Source organism: Odontesthes bonariensis, chromosome 14, assembly GCF_027942865.1.
Source record: "Odontesthes bonariensis isolate fOdoBon6 chromosome 14, fOdoBon6.hap1, whole genome shotgun sequence".
Lineage (NCBI taxonomy): Eukaryota > Metazoa > Chordata > Actinopteri > Atheriniformes > Atherinopsidae > Odontesthes > Odontesthes bonariensis.
The window spans coordinates 22,455,962-22,476,608 of record NC_134519.1 but is presented as its reverse complement, the minus strand read 5'-3'; the positions used below and the strand labels follow the sequence as shown (position 1 = coordinate 22,476,608).

The following is a 20,647-nucleotide window of genomic DNA, read 5'->3' as shown; positions in this document are numbered from 1 at the left end:
ACTTCCTGGATTTATGTAAATAAATCAGCTGGTGAGGTCTAGATTCAGCAACATTGTGTGTTCAGAAAGAGAAGAGTCAGTTGACTTCCTGAATATTTACCAAGTGACCAAGTTTTTCTATCAATAGATATTATTTTTTGTTTCCCTGATGGCAGTCTTAATTTAGGATAACAATTCCAGAATATATCTAGCTTAAATATAGAAAGAGTGGTTCAGGGAGCATGATATCATTTTCACACACGGACTGAGTCCTGAGCAAGGAGAATCTTTGGTGCTTCAGAAGACATCACAGGGTGGTCCAACGCTGTCATTATGATCAAGGAACGATTCCATGGCTACTGCCTGCTGTAGCTCAATGTGATCCAACTCCTCATTAGAGTGAGAGACAAAACTAAGTAAATAAATCCCAAAACGAAAGCAGCCATTTAAAATTGAATTTTTTTTTATTATTTCTTTAGGAGCTAGGAAAACGTAAACCAAATAAATTTTAACATAACTCTCAAAAATGCAATTAAGATTACTGGAAAGCAGAGAAATTATGCAACATAGCAGAGGGATTCAAGATGGTCTTGTGTAATCTGGAGTCTTGGTAGCTGGGAGATGTTTTCCTTTAAGAACTGACTCAGGGCCGCCTACACCCCCCCGTCTCGTGAATGATAGATTATGGATAAATATTGGAGGCAATATCTCTAGCTCCAGTGTGACAAATTCAGCTCCTTCAGTTTGCATTTCTCAGTGACACTCAAAAATAATCTTACAATGTTGACATTAATATAAAATAAGCAAATTACAGATGGTAATTACAGATGACTTAAGCGATGACACCAGCTAAGGTGCAAAACAGGCGTAAAAGGGTAGACATGCTGTTAAAACAGGAAAACAAAAAAGAAAAGAAAGAAAGCTAGAATAAACTCTTCATCAGTGGAAACCACGTTATATACTGAGCGATTTTAAACATCAGTCCAAAAAAAAAAAGAAAAAGAAAGAAAGAAAAGAAAAAGAAATAACTTACTGTAAAAATAAATTCAAACCTTTAACTACACAGGTGATGAAATGAAAATTTTACAACTTGGTTATTTAGTTTTCACTTAAAATAGTTGTGTTCTTGCTACTCCTGCGTATGACTAAAACCATTCAAGTGTTAAAAGACTGGGTCCATCGGACCCACATCATGGCAGAAAGGGCTAATAAGCCTAAAACGGAGTACTAATTTTTCACATGGTGCTCAGAGCAGACATCACGCATCATTTAAGTATTTAGTCTGCAAGACAGAGCCCAGGGGGAGCCCTTCAAGTACTGTTCTTCCTTTGCCCCACTCATATCAAAATGGTTTATGCATGATTATCAAAGAACGGCGAACTTGGAACGACAAAAAAGTCATTCAGGAACGTTTCTTCACTTTTGAGAGATTGTAATTGCTAAACAGTCCTGCGGGGGTGCTGTGGGCCATATCACTGGAGCTGAGGAACTTGGACAAAAACTAATTCTGAACAGCAGTATATTGTTTATTCAATTATTTCCACGTGTTTGCAGTCTGCGAGATCGACGAACGAGAGGGGATCATGTCCAGCAGGTATTCTCTCTGACGAGCGTCAACGGTGGCTGAGGTCTTGTGACCCGTCAGGCTGGGGTTCACGTAGGCCATAGTCACTCCTGTAACAAAGAAACAGAGCCACAGGTCAGCGTTTAGAGCAAGCTGCTTGCTGTTGAGTTTAATGCTGTTTGACAGTGAGAGTCAACGGTGAGAGTTGCCACCCGTGTCCCCACATCGCACACACACAGAGGGGAAACGACACTGAGGTAGACACCCAGGAAAAATACGAGACCACAAAAACTAAGGGACCAAAGTAGGAAAATTTCAGTAAGAGGAGAGGAGAGTGGGATTGCCTCGTCTGAAAACATTTCCTCCTATATCTAAGCTGCATTCTCTTTTACTCCAAAGAGTGACATTAATCCATAGAGCATTTATAAAAAAAAATTATGCTAAAAAAAAAAAATTAAAATTAAAAAAAATCTGTATCGAAAAATGTTCAAGGATTGCTTTTGGACCAGACAGGAATTGAAAGAGAGCAGGTGTCAGGCGTCAGAGTTGGGCTGGTATTAATGCGAGTCTACCTGTATTGCTGTTGCTCTGCTTCTTCCATGCAGTGGATGACGCAATACCTCCGCTGATATTCCTGCCGCCGCTGATCCCAGTGCTGCTCACCTTTGAACTCTGGACAGAGCGGTGGGAAACATGGGCATGCTTACCTGGCCGGCTAACCAAAGCGGCGGCCGCCACTGCGCTCTGCAGCTGGGAGGAGGAGGAGAAGGAGTGGGGGATGCCTCTCACCCCAACTGACGAGACACCGTGGGACAGGTGGCCCTTCGAGCTCTGTAGGGAGATAAGAGACACAAAAAGGTGGTTGAAGTCACAGATGGAAATGGCAAAGGTGTTTCTCTTTAAATGAGAAAGCCTTTCCAACCTGCTTGATGGAGTGATGATGGAGGATGTTGGCTCCCTGGCCGGCCTGGTGGTGATGGTGGTGGTGGTGGTGGTGGTGGAGGGAGGACATTCTAGCCTGAACCTGCTTCAGCTGTTGAGACACCAGCTGCTCTGCCTTCATTGACAAAGAGGCAGATGATGAGGATGTCGAGGTACTGTGGGAGGCTGGTGAGGAGGTCTGCTGAATGATACGCTGCTCTATTTCTTGCTCTTGTTGCAGCGCTTTGACGAAGGCAGCTTTCAGCCTATTGGTATGCTCAGCTTTCAACGCCTTTTTCTGATTGGATGACAGGCAGTCTTCACAGAGCACTGCTCCCCCTTTTGTCTTGTCCAGCCTCCAGCGGCAGGTGAAGTCGGTGTTGCACTGGGTGCAGATGAAGGGGTCTCTGATGATTGGCTTGGACAGTGACACACCTGTCTTTCCTGGATAGGGACAGATGGAGAATGCATAGGGACTGAAGCAAAGGCAAATCAAGCTGCTTGGATGGCATGAAAACAAAGATGCAATCAGATATATTCAATTCCATTTCTTTAACTAGCTGCTTTACTTCAACAACATGTTAACTTAAGCCAAACAAGCTGACAAAAAAGCTAAAAAAGAAACAAGAAAAATATCAACCCACCTCTGTGGATGCTATCAAGGAGGTTCTGTACCACTTCCTCGAGTCCCACCAGGTAGATGAACTCATTATTGGCTGCTGAGGGCAGGAAGTTAAACTCTGGGGCAGGTGGCTTTGGTGGAGGAATCTCCAGAAGGGTCTTCTCCAGCTGTTTCCGCAGGGCGAGTTTAGCTGCAGCTTGGCGGCTGGCTGGCGAGTCATTCATGCTAACCACAGATATTCCGCTGCTTCCTGAGGAGCCCTTCAAACTCGATGACGAGGCCTTGGAAAACACGCAGACATGAAGAACATGTACACTACTCCGAATATGTACGATTTCTGTGAGCAATTCAGTTGTAATAAAAATGGCTGCTTAGTGTTGTTCGACTACAAGGTTCTGCATGGGCAAAGTTCACAGATCAATGGAGCTCTACTCAAAGGTCTGTGGCAAGCCATAAATAAAGTTCAGATTAAAGCATGCTTCAAGTGGGGTTGGGCTGATGAAGCTTTACCAGCCATATCAGAAATAGATAAACAATACGTAAGCACCTTGCATAGTTCAGAATTCTATAAATACAACCTCAGATTAAACATAACGCATGACAGTATGTCAATATTTAACAAAAACTTTGCTTCCATTGGATTTAAGAGGGTAAGTAGCAGCTAGGTGCTGCTAATCGAATGCTCTTGATCAACCGATTATCAGCAGGTTTTGTCAGTTTGCTGGCGTGGAGCATTCAGGTGTGTGTTAACAAAATGCCAAGGACAAAAGACATCAGCAATGATCTTAGAGAATTGTTTCAAAACAATTTGGAATCCATCACTCCACAGTGAGAAGATTGTTTACAAGGAAAAACGTTCAAAACACTTGAAAATCTTCCCATTGGAGGAACCAGAGCGTGCAATACTCAAGAAATATTGCAAAAGACCCAAGAGCTACATCTCAGACACTAAAGACCTCAGTACGCATGTTAAAGTTCAGACAAGTATGGCTTGTTTGGCAGGGTTGTCAGGAGAAAACCTCCTCTAACTGCATCTGTCAAGCATGGTGGTGGAGCCACAGGACCCGAACACCTTGCAGTCATTGAGTACACTGAACTCCTCTGTATACCGAAATATTCTGGAGTCAAATGTCAGGCCATATGTCTGACAGCTAATGCTCGGCTGAAACTGGGTCATGTAACAAGACAATGATCCCAAACACGGTAGCAAATCTACAGCAGAAAGGCTGAAAAGGAAAAGAATCGAGGATGCTGCGATGATGCAGTCAAAGTCCAGACCCCAACTTGATTGAAACGCTGTGGTGGGACCTTAAGAGGGCTGTGCATAAACTGAAGCAACAATGTAAATGTGAGTGGACCGAGGCCTGATATCACATTATGATAAAGATCACATCAAGATAACTAGAATGCAAATAAATTGGGTTTTCTTTGCATATTAACACCAAGTCAGAACAAGTATGCCTTGCCTTTACTTGAGAGGGAAAAGCTGGATAGAAAAACAAATTTGGGCTGATATTCTTTTTTTTTTTTTTTTTTCATAGTCTCTTGTGAAATACCAACCAGCGTGTTTGAACTACTGCCAACTCTGATGAGTCCTGACTGGATCATGCCTCTCTGGCCCTGGCCTGCAGGGGCTGACGTCCTGGGGCCCAGCAGCAGAGGAGGAGGTCCTGACCCTGAGCCTCCAGTCACAGCCATCTGCTGCTGTTGCTGCTGGCGGAGAGCCTGGATCTGCTGTGGAGATACAGAGATGGGCTAACCAGGACAATGACAGGGTTGACATGAAGGAACATCACAGACAGAGGAAGTGGAGTACAAGGGGGGAGGGACATCAAAAGCACCAAAGCAAAGAGCACACACAAACAGAGAGAGGTGCAGAGAAAGATCATAAGTCCTAAGTATTCACCACCAGGCAGTTCGTCTCTCGAGAGTTTACTGACAGCAGTTAAGAGTGAACATCTCAGTCCGTCACTGCCCTGACAAATTCCAGATTTAAATATGCCAAGACAATTATGGCTAATTGAGATCTTACTAATTATATCAATATCTCCCTCATGACTCACCTGTGCCCCTCTAACCAGAGGAGGCATGATGATCTGGGAGCCGTGTTTAGATGACATCTGCTGCCCTCCTTTTACCAGAGGGGGAGGGATGACTGTGCCTGAACTCCTTCCTGTCAAAATCTGGTCAGAGGAAAAATCAAAAGGTAATTTAGTATGCTGTAGCATGGTCATGCTTTCATACCAACAATCTGCCTGAATGCACGTGAGATAATAGAGCATTAACCTGCAGAGAGCCTTTATTGTTTGCAATCGTTCCTCGAATTAAAGGAGGGGGAGCAGAAGAACCGGATAAACCTGAGGGCTGAAAAACAGAGAAAGTTATTAACAACTAACACTCATCTCTATACATCTCAGCTAAACAAAACTCTGCTCACTGCTTATGTGAGGCTTAGTGATTTAGAAATTAATTCAATAAATAGTACAGCATAAAAGTTATGCAACTTCAAAAACATTCAACTCTGCCATGTACTCTGTGACAAATGACTGACTCGACAATACATTTAGCTGCCTCTCTGGTGAGTCTCATCCCATGGACGGACTCCACCTTGACCTGCAGCCGACGACTAATCCTTGTTCTACTCTGCATCTCGTTGATCTTAGAACGGCAGCGCCTGAGCCGAGTATGAATCTACTTTAAGTTCTTTTTGGAGTGGCTTTCCTGCTCAGAGAAGCTCAAGTCCATTCACAGCGCCAGACTCAACCAGGGAGGCAGCAGAGTGATATCAAGTGTTGCACACAAGTTTTGGGCAAGCCTGCAGGTATGGGAAACACTGCAGTCGAATGCATATGCCGTTGCCCTCTTAAGTGGATTATTTTAACTAAATATATAAATGGATAGATAAATAGAGGGTTCATTAAATATATTGGCAGCTATGCCTGGTGCTCTGTTCAAATATGGTCACGGTCATTTGAAGTTGCCCTTTATGAACGTTGTTACTTACGTTGTCATAATTGCTTTCAGTTTAGCTGTTTTTATCATATTAAAGTACTTAAGTGTCCTTGTTATCAGAAGAAGAACACATGCAATCCATCCACACGTGACAATAATCAGGGAGTTTACGAGGGACAGAACCTGAGGTGGGGATGCGTAACACCGTGTTGGTGTGGGCAACATCTAATGTTTACCTTCTGCAGCGTATCCCTCTGTATTTGGCTCTGTCGTAGCTTCTTCAGCAGCACCAGCTTGGCCTCCTCCAGTCTCAGCTCTTCCTTCAGCTGTTTAATGATACGCTCCCTCTCAGCCGGGCTGCTCTTCTGGACTCAACAGAAGATCGGAACATCACTTCCATTCCCAATAAACATCTGTAGTCTATAAAATGTTGCCTAAACGTCCGACCCCCATCAATTTTCAGCTGCTCTGCTCTGACTTTCAGCATTATTGAGATATGTACAAGTGTGTCACCACCACGGTTAAGGTTACAATTCAGCTTGAGCGTTAACACAACTTGAAGCAGAATGGTAGCATGAAATGTATTACTTGTGGGTCTTTTGCGTCTTTTTGTCTCACCATGAGCAGGTCCGTGTCCAGCTCTTTGAAGTGGCTCAGGCCGTTCATCGGTGGACTGGGGGAGTCGTTATCTGACAAGATGATGACATCGTCATCTTCAGGGGACGGAGGGCGCTTCTCCCTTTTTATACTGCTGATCAAAATATGGACAATAGCGTTCAGCCTCGAGTATTGTCTGCATATGAACTGAATGCGGAAACTACAAAAATGAAAGTTTAGTTTTAACAACATGAGAGAAAAAAAAAAAAAAGAAGACTTTTTTTTCTATTCTTAAAGTACAATTTGAGTGAATGTTTTTCCCCCCTCCTTCACCAGATTAACAAGAATACTGCCATTATGTATCGGCCCATTCTACCTCCAGATCCTTCTGATTCAGTGCCATAACATAGATATTTATGGCTTTGTCAGTTCAATAAAAAAAGACCAGGATCTCCTGAATGTTGATGCATACATTTCTGCATTTATTTCCACTAAATTCAACTAAACTTTGGAAGTTTAATTCTATGTGTGTGCGGTAACAGGTTGAGGCAAAAGAAACCACACCTCAACTATATTTGAATATTAGCATCAGTTACTGATGCCTGCTTTCCAGTAGGTCTGCCTCACATTCACAATCATATTTCATGACTGCAGGCTTATCTGATCCACTCTAATCTAACAAGTCCAGACAGCTCTCCACGCAGCTTCCTTCTTCAAGTTGATGCTTTTACCACAACAGGCGAATAGTCCTAAATGCCTAGGAGGGGCAAGGTAGGCCTTAAAGCTCCAGTAATGTCTTTAAGTCACAAAGAAAAGGCTGTCTTAGAGAACGTATTTCCTGTTGAAACAGGACACTTCAGCGGGGTATAACAGGCGTCTGAGGCATTTGGGAGTGACCTATACAGGACTAAGTACATCACACAAAGTATGCTAAGAAAACGAAAGCAAATGGTGATCTTGCGAAGGCAGTTTAGATCAACCCAGACTCACCAGCCTTTGGACTACTGAATCATACCATCATACATATTTCACTCATACCACATATAGCATCTACTCCATAGTGACAAGTTTAACTGCAGGCTATGTGTTAGGTGACCTAAATTCTTTGTCTGCTCAAAAACTAAAGTAAAGTAGTAATGATCCTATAAAAACAGGATCGCCCTTGTGATTGCACAGATAATTCACCTCTATGAAGCACAAGATTTTTGAAGTCAACATATGACAACATGAGGCCTGTCTCTCCTCGCCGACCTCCTTATTTGTGTGTGTGTATATTAATCTCTCCTCAGGGCTTAGCGCCATCATCACTTCCTGTGGATTAATCACTACTCTTCCAAAGAAGTCACATGACATCAAAGTCATCATCACGTGACACATTCACCCCCACCACCACCACCACCACTGTTCCTTCCACTGTGGAAACCATGGCAACAACCGGCTGGAACCAGTTTGTGACACACGGCTTCATTTTGTGAGAGGGGAGTTTTTAGGGTTCAGGTGGAGAGTGGAGGGAAAATGGAGGTAGACTGAAAGATGCACCCCACACACACCACATCCAGACGAACACAATGAGTGGTTTAAGCAATGTAAGGAGTAAAAAAAAAAAGAAAAGTTACTTTAGTCTTTCCATGTTCAAATAAACTGTCAGTTATCCTTTTGTAAACTCCCATAAGTGAGGTTTGAAAACAAAATGTCCTCACGAGTAGCTGGCAGTCTATCAGAGAAACCGCATTTCTTCTGATGTCGAAAGAGATGATCACTCATGTGATCAGTTATTCAAGTTAAATGTTGACAGCATCAGAACTTATTTGCAAAAAGGTGTTTCCATATCCTCTAATGCACTTCAACTTCTTTGAAAAAAAGAAAAGAGAAACCTTAAATGCAGCGGAAAAACTTTCTTTACTTTTAATTTTCCTACTTTCTATCAACTTTTTCTTATGCAATACTTCAACGCGTGCAACAACAAAACTTTAGATGGCAACACTGTTTATGTGTTTAGTTTCTCACCCTCGGGTGGTGCTCATGTCCACAGGCTGCTCTGTCTGCACTTCAACTTTTATTGTGGCCTTTACTTCGCCTGCAGCCAGCAAGCCACCGGACGCCTTTGGTTCTGTCGGCCTGACGCGGCTCCGTGCATCCATGGCCGGCTCCATCCTCGTCCTGCTTGCTCCATCACTGCAGTCAGTCCGATTGTCTGAGCTGGGTTCAACAATCTGCTTCGGCGTTCGATCCCTATCATCCTTCAGTGGCTGGGAAACCAAGGGTAACACTAAAGATAATGGCAACGGGCTCTGCTCTGGCTCTGGCTCTGGCTCCTGCTCCGTCTCGTGGTCTGATCCGGGTCTAGTCCGGCTCTGAGCATCCTGTGCCAGTAAAAGGCCAGGCTTAGGTTGAGTTTGTGCCTCTGATGCGGGTTCAGACGGGTCCAATTTAGGCTTTTTGCTGTCATTGTCAGCGTCAGAGGGCTCATCAGACAGCGGAGCACCCTCCCTTTCCAGCGCCCTCTTCTGGCTGCGTGTCTGGCGGACAGCCTCCTCAGACATCCCCTGCAAATACAGAAAGTATATTATCCAAATTGCTGAACGTTCAAACAAGATCAAAATTACAGATACAACTCCACAAGACCCACAAAGACTTCTCCTATAGCAAGTCCGGTCATGCCAACAGTCAGGCAGCCAAACTGAGCTGGAACTGATGAAATTTGTGACCACACACAAACAAAAAATACACAGACAAGTCTGTGTGGGACCAGCTCGTAGAACTCGTTAGTCATTTCTGAATGAGATGGGGCTGATTTCTTAAAGAGAGTTGAAATGTATACATTTATGAGGAAAATGGCATGTGTGACCCGGTCTTAAAATGCAGTCATTTGCTTGTAAACTAATGTTTGCAGTTTAATCACTTCACACCTAAGAGGAGTTGATGTGTCAGTTGCAATAAAAGCAGTTCATAAAGTGTCATCATTGAATAAATGCAGACAATGTAATATGAGGATTGACTCATGTCGACCACGACAGGGTTAGACATGAGTTTATAGATGAGATTGCGTAATGCTGGTGAAATCCTGGAGCCCTCGCTGAAAAGGAGCCCAGGTGTTAAAACTGTTGGCTGTGAGTTTCTGTCCATGTTGTCAACTGAGAGAGTTTCACCGTGTTACCCGTCAACTCATCAGCTAAGTTGTTGCCAAGCCACAAAAACGACACGCCAATCCCTTCATGATGGCCATCTTGGACGATTTCTACCGCACCTCTTTCTGCCACACCTCAACTTTCTAAAGGTTTGCCTGCTGCTTTTTGTTAGCATTTTATTTTATTGTGCACCCGCAGCAATAGCATATCTTTAATAATAATTTACACTACAGCGACATAATTTCCCTTTGGGGATGACTACAGTATAACTGAACTGAATTTAAGTCCGAAAAGTAGGGAAACTGCTCAAAAGTATAAACGTGAATCGCAAGAATGAATGTGTTGCCATATCAATGTCAGTCGTTACTATAAAGGTCATCAAGGCCTAATAGGGGCTAAAGAAGTCAATTAGGATCACTTTCAACATGTCACCGAAAGTGTATTCAAAATAAATAACACTGCACTAGTTTCTGAGGGATTAACCTATAACAAATGACGGTTATCTTCTTCACCCAAAGTGCTGTCGTAATTGTGCAGCTATCATCGAGTACGGCAGCAGACAAAACTGACCTTGAATCAGCTGCACGGTACAGAGCCCGACTAAAATGGCCCCCACAGACAAAACATGTTGGATTATCATGGTCACGTGACCAAGATGTTGACTTCAGTAGAACTCCAAAAACATCCAATTATCCAAATTTCAGTCTAACCCAAAAACCAAAAGAAGGGAAAACTGAAAAAAATATGGAACTACTCAGCATGTGCTTCATGTTCATAAGAGAGCGAAAAAAAAAAAAAAAAAAAAAAGTAAAAACCAACAAAAAAAAATAACTGAATTATTTCAGTGCGACGACAGGGTTTTCCCCCCAAAATTGACAAACGACTAAAAGACAGCCTGACTAACATGACAACATCGTGATCAAATTAGAAAGAACTCTTCTCAAACAAACTCACAGACCCACCTATTTCAGTTATTTATTGGTTTCCAAAGACTTTGGCTTACAAAAAGGTTTCTTTCACCGAGTCAGGCACTGAGGAGCGCCATATCCGTGATTGTCTGATCTCCACTGTGCCGCAGATCCAATCCCACCAGACGTCAATGCAGTTGTAGCGGAGACAAAGGCATGCAACAGCCCGCTCCGTCAGACAGAAGAGCATTACAGTGTGCACTTGTGCTCTTGGAGAGCTGCACCAGTACACGGCACACAGTGTCACACATTAGCCCCGACACTGGCTGCTCTGAAGCCCTCAGTCATGTCAGAAACCACAGGAGACACGGGGAGACGTTAAACCACATCATTCGATACAGATTCACATTTATACTCCATGACCTATTGCATTATTCGCAGCTCGTCTCTAATGCACTTTCAATATCAATGGTTAAAAGACCCGTTAATGTGTAAGAGAGCACATACCTTTCAAAGAAGAGGCTCAGTCTTCCTATTGATAAACTTTGCAATCAAGCTTATGATCAGAAGTACACAGAGTCTTGCCAGACAGCATTACAAACACTCAGATAATATGGCGGTGTGCTCACACACGAGTAAGGAGTGCTCAGAATACAATATCCAGGATAATTTTAGTTTTCATGTGCACAAAATTGATTGCTGGTTTAAAGGAAGAAGAAAAAAAAAGAAAGAAACAATCTATTAGACAGTAACATTCATGCGGCATCCAGACAGCTGTGGGAATAAGTGCACAGGATCTGAACTTCTTACTCTGGCTCACTTATTTTCCTTCTTCATCCACAATCTCCATCTTTTCCTGTACAGTTGAGTACAACTCCGTGAACACATTTCAGGACAGATACTGTGTTTTAGTGTAACCGTATTTAGGGTCTGGTTACACGGAAACGTTTTTCACTGTAACCGATACTTTTTCTTATCGTTTGGCTGTCGCGGCCACACGGAGCCGGCGTTCCCACTACCCCAAAACGATATTTTTGGAGAACGGGTTCCAGAGTGGGAAGATCTAAGAACGCCGTCGTTTCGTTTCCATTGTTACAGCCAGAACGGATTTGTTTACATCTGCGTCACAGCCACATGACCAACGCCAGTGACGTATACACATACGTCAGTGACCAGAACAAAAAGCGGCTTCCATTCAAAATCCGGAAGAAGAAGACAACACAACAAGGACAGACAGCGATCATCATGGACCCCACAACATTGATAGCAGCACTGCTGCAGACACTGCTAACTACAGCGGCGTTGTTGAAGGAACAACGTGAGCTTCGCGCTGGTAGTAGGGGCGTACACGCATGCGCATTGCTTCTTCTATTGTTCTGGTGTAACCGGTGGGGGTGGCTTACAGCGCACATAGAGGTGTGGCGTGTGTACTGCATCGTTTTCAGCAAGCGTCGCGTTTCCATCTGGACCTGATTCTTTACAGAAGCTTTCCTGTGTGGTCGCAATAATTTTCGTACCCGTTTTCAAAAAAACCCTCGTTTCATTTTCGTGTAGCCGTACCCTTAAATGCTCACCTCGCTTTACAGTTAACAGGATTTTACCTCACTCGCACGTGTCTGTTTTAACACTTTTGCTTTCCAGCATGGTTAAAAGCACACATTGCACCGACTATTTGCCTCTCCGACTGTAAGCACAGCCACACGACACGAGAAGAATAAAAACCAAACTGTTCCGTTAGACTGACTGAAACCGGAATTCTAAAATGCATGGAAACACGTTAGTCCAACCAACATGGTTCTTAAAGGTAGACCAACACAACCACGTGATGCATTCGGGGATTGAATCGCTCCTTCGTGTAGAAGCTCAACTAAACTCGCTGACCTTTGCGCTCGGCACAAGCTACAAATTCCTTCTTTTTACATATTTTGGTAAAAAACAGTAAAGTAGAAATATAAATGAATCCAGCCGTTCCCAAACCAGCTCCTCTCATTCACATATTTTCCTCTTCTTTTGTCAGAAGGCTAAAGATGTCACAAACTGTGAGCAAAGATCAGTCTATTGAGACTGTAGTTCTATTGTGAACTACCAGTCATTTTGAGCTATACTCACTGAGAATAACGCGATTATTTCCTTCGTGCCAACAACTCTTTTCTGTAACAGCAGAACTAAGAAACAGGGAAACTGTGACACGAAACAAAGATATTCAGGTTCCTGGTAGGCCTAACTCTCTACGATACCTGTGGAGTGGGTGGAGATGCTAAAATTAAGCAAAATGATAAAGGCAGCAGGCGAACAGAAAACAAACTATGTTTGGCCCAAACTTCTGCGTTAACTGAACAGAAAACATCAGTTTGCATAAACCTGGATACTGTTATGATCCTGTATGGGGAGTCTGCCCCCAACTTGGTTGATCAATGTAAACTATATCCTGAAAAATATCAGTACCAGAATACTTTTGCGAATATGTAGGTAGCCTGAGTTGACTTTGGCCATTATCACATGTGAAAAAGGTAAACACATGTTGACCCACATAGCATGCTTTCAGCGAGAGAGGAGACAACTTGTGCTCAAAGTTCACAGAATGTTGAGCAGATGGTAGTGTTCAAAGACATCTCTCTGGTCGCTAGATGACCAGAAGAAGAAAAACAGCGCAGCTATGTTGTGAATCTATGCATTTACTGCTTGTAAAAGAATGGAGACCCAGTTCTTCTAGTCTGCTGAGGCCTGCCTAATGACAGGAAGCTATGATTTAGAGTAAGAAAAAAAAAAGAAAAAAAAAAGCTCACAATTAACCCTTACAACCTGGGCTATTTCTCAGTGACGCACACTGTACAAACTTCTAACCCCTCCCCTTCCTGTTCTCAAAGTAGTTATGACGGCGAGCATCAAGTACACTTTTTGTATTCATGGCATACCTATACAATATGCACACAGAGCCCCAATGTGGCCCGCAGAGCAATCATCTGATAACTGACCAAGTTTTTTTTTTATTTTTTTTAAATACTCTGACATCATTGAGACACACATGACATGACCCTTCCCAGGATTCATTGGGACACACAAAGCACTTTTCCTGTGAACCAGTTTAAACCGGTTGGCTAGTGTGTGTGTGTGTGTGTGTGTGTGTGTGTGACTGAGAGAGAAGCTGAAGCTGGTTTTAACCCTTCAGGTGCTGGAGTAACACAGGACTTCCACAGTGACAGCCATTATACAGTTTGTGTGCACGCGCCGGGGTGGGGGTTGGGTGAACCGATGATTATTACCAATTCTGGTGCATACTGCATTAAAATGATGCTGATGGAAGACGCTGGGCACGAGACACGCCATACAACAGCCCCCCCCCCCCCCCCCCCCCCCCCCCCCCCCCACCACCACCTTCACCCCAACCTTACACGGACACTGGCCCTATCTTTGTAACAGGGAATGTAAATGGCTGACTGAGTTCATGTTTCATCTCCGTGGCAGTTTACACATAATTCCTTCAACCTCACACACCCACAAACACACTGAGTGGATCAGACCCAGACCCACCAAAGAACCTAACCTGACATATGGCCATTGCAAAGCCTGGGATAGCAAAATCCAAATCACAAATTCATGCTATGTGTGTTCACGGACAAACATATCAGGATATAGAGCAACACAGCCCATTTCAATGTTGTGCTGTTTTTAAAACCAGCAGGCATATGTGATTATGACAGGATCACGGCACTATGATCTGAACCGTCTCGCATACAACATCACCCTGATGAATATTCAAACATGATGGAAATCTTGAAACGCTGCAAAGACTCGGCTGCACCATGATGGATGATAGTCACAGGGCTTTCAGTGCTTCTGATTGTCACTCTTGGGTTTTACAGCTGCTTTTTATTGAAAAAATAAAAAGATCAACCTACGCTTGAAACGAGGGTAACTGTTTCTTTGTGAGCCAGATGATGCAACTGGTCAAAACAGGGCAAAATGACAGAAACCTTCAGAAACAGAGTGTACCTGTCATATGTGTAATGCATTACAAACCATAAGTCATGCCACTGAGCTCCTATATGCGATAGGAGCTCAGTGGCGAGAGGGTCCACAAGAGGGTTTAACCGGAGAATCTTTACCCGATTCAAATTTTCTTTAACCGACTGTGACTGACACCCAGAGACATTTTTGCAACTCAATCAGAAAATGAGTCCACAATAAAGCACTGACATTTTCATATCTCTCCAGAACACTCCAGAAGGTTAAAGAACTTCTGTCACTCTCGCTGAAACGAATCTCAAAATAAAAAGGCTAAAGGTTACCCGACAGACCATTTTTTAGCGCAAATGAAGGGTTGAAAGAAATAAAAGATTACACTGCCAGAGTTGCACTTTGTTGCCAGTCCCTGTGCAGTAATCTCACAGCTGGCTGCTCATGGAGACCAGTGTCATTTGTCCAGCTCAAAAGGGACAACTTGTGAGAAAATGAGGTCGTGGCTCGTTGTCCGTCTCACCACAGCTGGAAAGAAACTGAGCGTGCGCTTCAACAACATTCTGAATGCGAGTATGTGTGAAACACGTGTTACTTCATGATTCAGGTCGGAGAGCTGGTTTGTTTTGCTGCCTCTATGCATACAACTATCATGTTCTATATGTGAACGAACAGAAACCACAAAGCAAATTGTGAGCTTTCTTACCTTGAACAACAGAGATAAACCTCAATGGTGTAATTGTGGTTGTATTATCACCGTCTGTGTCATTGTGCATTAAAAAAAAAAAATGCACCATTGTGCGGCTCGTGTGTAAATTTTCCGTCGGAGATGAATACATCCGACGAGGAAGTCGCCTGCCCACCATCTATTCATACAAATGTTTTGAGGTTGTTCAGTTAAATCATACAAAAAGATTGAATTAATTAAAGCTTACAGCTGTGTAACAAACAAAGAAAGGTAGCCCAAGTTCAATGGCTAAATGCAAAATCAAAAAATGAATGAAGAAATGAGGAATCCCTGTGTTACCCTGTTTAAGACATATTTTACGTGCAAAGCGGAACGTCTTTGCAAAGCAGTAATTGCGATTCAAAAATAGCAGTTTTGCTCGACTCCCTTCAAATGCAACAACAATGCAGGAAATACCTGGTGCGTGCTGCTTTTTAGAGAAGTTTGAGTGAAAAGGTTCGGCACACAGACGCTGATGTTTACCAGCCACGATAATCACAAGGCTGGCTTTCGAAAAAAACAACAAAAGAAACGCTAGATGTACCTGCAATTAACACCTTCTGTGTAATTAAATCACAGTTATCGCTAACATGTGATCCCACTGTGCAGCACTGTGCAGGTGCTTGACTCTTAACAAGTGTGGCTTTCACCAGTGCAGAATACGCGTACTTTAATCTGGTATCAGGTTGCGACCACTATCAGAACACTGTCTTCTTTTCCTGCTCGGAGGTGATTATTTATCTAGCCACTCTCGGATCCTGTTAAGCATCAGTCGCTCAGTCGTCAAAGGTCCACGCCGACAGACTTTCTCTAAACCTTCAGCAACGTCGGCCTGCACATACAGTGTGTGTTTAGCACTGTACTTACCCACTGACAGACCTTTACCCTGAAAAAACATATTTATACCATGCACAAGAACTAAAAAAAAAACTTCCCAAAAATGCGGCCACGCTGCCTTGTAAAAGTGCTGACCCGGCATTGTATTCTAGTCATTTTCTGGTCGACTTATATCAAAACAAAGCCCTCGTGGCCTGATCACAACTGGGGAATTTTGCTTGAAATTTTTTTTTCTTCAGAACAAATTATAGCCAAAGGTGGCTTGCCTGGCTCACCGACTTGCCACTTGTCTGATAACTCTGCAACAGATCCTTTTTTTCTTCTTTTTTTTTTTTTTAACACAACAGCTAACATGGCCGTCTGCACAACCTGAAAAAGGCCTTTTTGGAAAACACACTGCTCCCTGCCTGTTCGAGGCAGACGACGATGGCGTTCGAACGCTGGAGTTCTACGCAGCAGCTTGAAATATGGCCAGCAGATGACCCCCGTGCAGATTCACGGCTGATTACACAATTCCTCTGGATTACTCTTGTGTGCTGAAACTTGTAAACAGATTCCAACTCACTCAGTCTTATAAATCTAATGCTATAAAAGCAGCCATTCCCGGGCCGATAGCACGACTGAGGCATCATGCTGCGAGCACACAACTTCTCCACCGTCAGTCGGGACATGTAGTTCAGTAGTCCCAACGTCCAAGCGGAGCCCTATGCCCCTTTCTGACTGCACCTTCACCAGAGGCAACTGGCAAACGTGTAAATAACACTTTACAAGGCCTTTGTTCACACAAACAAATGAGGGTTCATTCCAGATCACCACAAAGAGGCAATAAAGTCACTCACCTCACTATACGTTGCATAAGTGCTTATGTTTTGCAGCAGCCTGCCCATAGTACTAACTGTCCAGTAATGACTGAAAACAAGGTTAAACACGCATGAGTAGAGCAGTCCACTCATTTGTAAGCAAAGAGTAAAAAGTAGGTCCTTACTCTTACAACAGGACTCATCATGTCTGCTCGTTCAGGACAGTTGCTCTGACAAAACAAAGGGACTCTTACAATTTTAATGAACTTCACCCCCTACTGCCATCACAAACACACAAATCCAGTTAATTAGGTGAATGACAAATATTCAGCAGCTTCAGTGAGCTCACAAGAAAATCTCTGAATTCACTCCTTCACGTTACAATTTATTGGCTTGTTTGCTCTAACAGCCCACTTGTGATGATGCATAAGTGATGAGCCATTGTTGTAGAAAGCAGTCGATACAAGTCTGACAACAGTAGGGAAACTGAAATCTGTCATTTTTCTCTCAAATTCAGTATTTCATCAGGGAGGCAAATAAAAACGACTTCAATGATCACAAATAAGTTAACAGCAGTTTACCAGAGTCTTGACTGCACGGCGTTAGATCCCACATGTGGTTTTGTGAACATATCGTGAGACACCGGCTTCCCTCATATCCAGTCATATAACATTAGAAAATGTCTAAATCCATCTGAATCCGTCTTCGTAAACTGGTTGGATTAAAGAAATCCTGAGAAACGCTGTTGTGCTGAAGCGCTGCAAACTGGTGCTGGAAAGTGTGTGTGTGTGTGTGTGCGTGTGTGTGTGTGTGTGTGTGTGTGTGTGTGTGTGTCGAATGGAAGAAGCAGAGTGGGAGTGTGTGCGGTGTGTGTGTGTGTTCAGCTTTAAGAGGAGGAAGACTACGGTTGTCACAGAGAGAAGTAGGAAGATTAGCTACCAGATAGCAGAACCAACACTGGTGCCACGGGGCTTAAAGCGGGCAGCCGCGTCCACCATTAACGTCTAACCAGCCACTAGTCCATCCAAACCAAACTCAGCCCTTTAAAAACTAAACCCAGCCCACACTACATGTGCAACTAGCCGGCTTTTTTTTTTTTTATTACTGACACCGCCTCGAAGGAGGTGTGCGTGTTATTAGTTAGCGAGCTAACATTAGCTACATGGCACAAACAAAAACACGAAGCCTCATTAGCTCCGACAAAAAGCGGTTAATGTGCGGGCATTAACGGCCGCCGGGGGCTTCAAGTCAAACTGGCGAAAGTCCTCCAACCCGGCAGCTGCTCCACAACATGACCCGCACATCCAGAACCGAGCCCGAATCGTTGACCTGGCTGCACCCCGATGCAGGACAGCGCAAAAGGAGGAAAAGAAAAAAAAAACTTTCATCATACAGCCGTAAAAGTACGGTTGTAGGAGGCTCACCGGGACTGTTTACCTGTGTGTCCACTCCTGAGGAAAAACCTTCGACTCGGAACTCATAAATTTCATCGACCGGCCCACGGACCGAGCTTGCCGCCGGCGATGTAACGTTGTAATCCTTACCTCATTTAACGACTTCTACCGCACAAAATCAAGTCCAGCTGTCATATTTACAAACCGGTGTGCCTAAGAGAGGGTAATATAAAATAAATTTCGTCTGAGCTGCCCCCCTCCCCTCTCCTCCCCAGTGCTCAACCTTTGGCTCTGCGGAGAAGTGTTACTTTTCAACAGCCCATCAGCTTCTTTATCGTCACAGATAGGTGGAGGAAAACCTGGCTCCTCTCGTCGAGTCCGAATAAAAGGCTCCCCTCAATCCACTTACTAAAAAACTTAAGCTTCACATAAGTCAACTTACTTTGTAGCTTTGTCGCCCGTTCTTCGCCGATGGTCGAACGAGGAATGTTTAATCTGCAGTTAACCTCGATAAATCGTTGCTTTTTGAAATCCAGGGGATATCCTCTTTTTTCGGCCCTCCCCACTGCCGCGTCTGTTGCCAAATAATGCGCCTCAACACACATGGAGCCGCTGCGTCCTCTTAGTGGGCATGCGCACCTCGGCATACCAGGGCGACCGGATCACATCATGCAAGTCCACTGACCACCAAGGGCCAAAGCAGGGCGACAATGTCACCCCCCTCCCGGGGTCCTTGAGGTGACCCATGACTGCACCGGCAAGAACACAGATACCCTCCAATACACATTCTCACACTGAGGCACACACACACACACACACACACACACACTGTATGTTACAACGAGGATCTAAAAATGAATGAAACGCCACACATTTTACACCCCCCATATTACCAGCAGCATCACATATTTGATCTGCCAAGAGTCAGAACTTATATCTACATCACTGCCAGTATATGAGCACATGGTCACCCGAGACAGATGATCAGGAGCAATATTCATTTGTATAACAGCTGGCAGGCAGAGATTGCAATAGCATGCATTCAGGAAATCCAGTTAACTCCCCAAGGGTCCAGACCCTGACAGGTTTTACTGGAGTCCAATGTCCACTGTTTTGGTCCCTTGATTAGCTGCTGATATGTTAAGGAATTTGCACCACTAAAGTATAATCAGCCAGTGTGAGTTCTGCATTAATCCATAATGTTGTAACAGTATCTGGTGGCTGTGGCTAAATCTGAATTGTTTCGTTGTATTAAGCCCACACAGCTCACAAGCGCACACGCGCGCTGTTCGAAGGTGTCTTGTCTTCATGTATCGCATGTTTGAAAAATAAAGCTCTGCTCACTGTAAGCCTTGATAGATAGGCACCATATTAACCGGGAGCTGGACTTGCAGGAGTTAAATCACCACACTGATAAAATGTAAATACCTAATAGATTAATCAAACATAGTTGTATTAGTATCTTATCATACAGCAATGTCCCAGATGTATATGTGTCCCCACTCAAAAAGTCAAGCTGCTTCATCGTCACATTATCTCCAGAATTCAGAGGGTCACAGTGACATCCTTCGTAACCCATTTATCTCCCTGACGCCAAAATACGACTTGGATCATCTCATGCCACATGTTCTGATTGAGCAACCACTCCCAGTTACGTCCTGATCCACGATCACTGCCTGCGACAGCCACGGTGCAACTGCAAGCAGGGCCCACGAACCACAACAACGTACTCAATTTATGTCTGTTTTAAACTGGAGATTGGAGGAGGTTTGCTTTCATGACTTGTCTGGCAGGCCCACAGATCCAAACATACAAGCCCAGAACATTCTCAGCAGGGTGACTATATGAGCGGCAGAGTCGCCTCTGTAAAGGCTCCAGCTGGCGTCCTCTTTCATGACAAGACCTGTGTCCGTTCAAAGCATCAAACCCCGTGAACCGAACTAATCCTCACTCCTCCACAGACATGAATATAAGTGCACACACACACACACACACACACACACACACACACACACTCATATGTGTTTGAAATACCGTGATCTAAGTAAGCGTCCATAAAGCCTGAAGTGGGGATGTTATACTCAAACAGCTGGTGGGTGGTGTTGGGGGGCTGGGGGGAAGTGCTTTGTCAGCCTCATCCTGCTGTTCTTTAAATGACAAAAAAGAGCTCTCTCTAGATGGTGCTGTGTCATCAGGTCTGATTGTTTCTGTTCTCCCATCCCACCACACCATCTCCTGAGGCTACAGATTGTGTCGTATCA

The 20,647-nt window shown here is 43.9% G+C and overlaps 1 protein-coding gene across 8 annotated transcripts; it reads right to left on the bottom strand.

Moving 5' to 3' along the window:
* Positions 1 to 424: 424 nt before the first annotated feature.
* LOC142399120 (transcriptional repressor p66-alpha-like) lies at positions 425 to 18,971 on the bottom strand. Of its 8 annotated transcripts, none has more exons than XM_075483593.1 (11): positions 18,829 to 18,971; positions 8,643 to 9,181; positions 6,657 to 6,789; positions 6,275 to 6,403; positions 5,373 to 5,450; positions 5,150 to 5,269; positions 4,647 to 4,841; positions 3,109 to 3,367; positions 2,466 to 2,908; positions 2,116 to 2,374; positions 425 to 1,653 (listed from the first exon to the last, which is right to left on the bottom strand). In XM_075483593.1, exons 2-11 carry the CDS (start codon positions 9,176 to 9,178, stop codon positions 1,514 to 1,516), a joined length of 2,292 nt encoding a protein of 763 aa, XP_075339708.1. In that variant the 5' UTR covers positions 9,179 to 9,181; positions 18,829 to 18,971; the 3' UTR covers positions 425 to 1,513. The 8 variants fall into 8 exon arrangements, with proteins under 8 accessions (XP_075339708.1, XP_075339715.1, XP_075339714.1 ...); XM_075483600.1 differs by having other exon boundaries at positions 2,251 to 2,374; XM_075483599.1 differs by having other exon boundaries at positions 4,647 to 4,817.
* Between the last annotated feature and the right edge of the window lie 1,676 nt (positions 18,972 to 20,647).

What these genes read in the sequence shown, in the direction of transcription:
- LOC142399120 (XM_075483593.1), bottom strand. Translation starts at nt 9,178, where the DNA reads ATGTCTGAGGAGGCTGTCCGCCAGACACGCAGCCAGAAGAGGGCGCTG. An exon ending in ACAATAAAGGCTCTCTGCAG is followed by an intron (nt 5,270 to 5,372) that starts GTTAATGCTCTA and finishes TCCTCTGACCAG; the next exon opens with ATTTTGACAGGAAGGAGTTC. An exon ending in GCAGAGCAACAGCAATACAG is followed by an intron (nt 1,654 to 2,115) that starts GTAGACTCGCAT and finishes TCTTTGTTACAG; the next exon opens with GAGTGACTATGGCCTACGTG.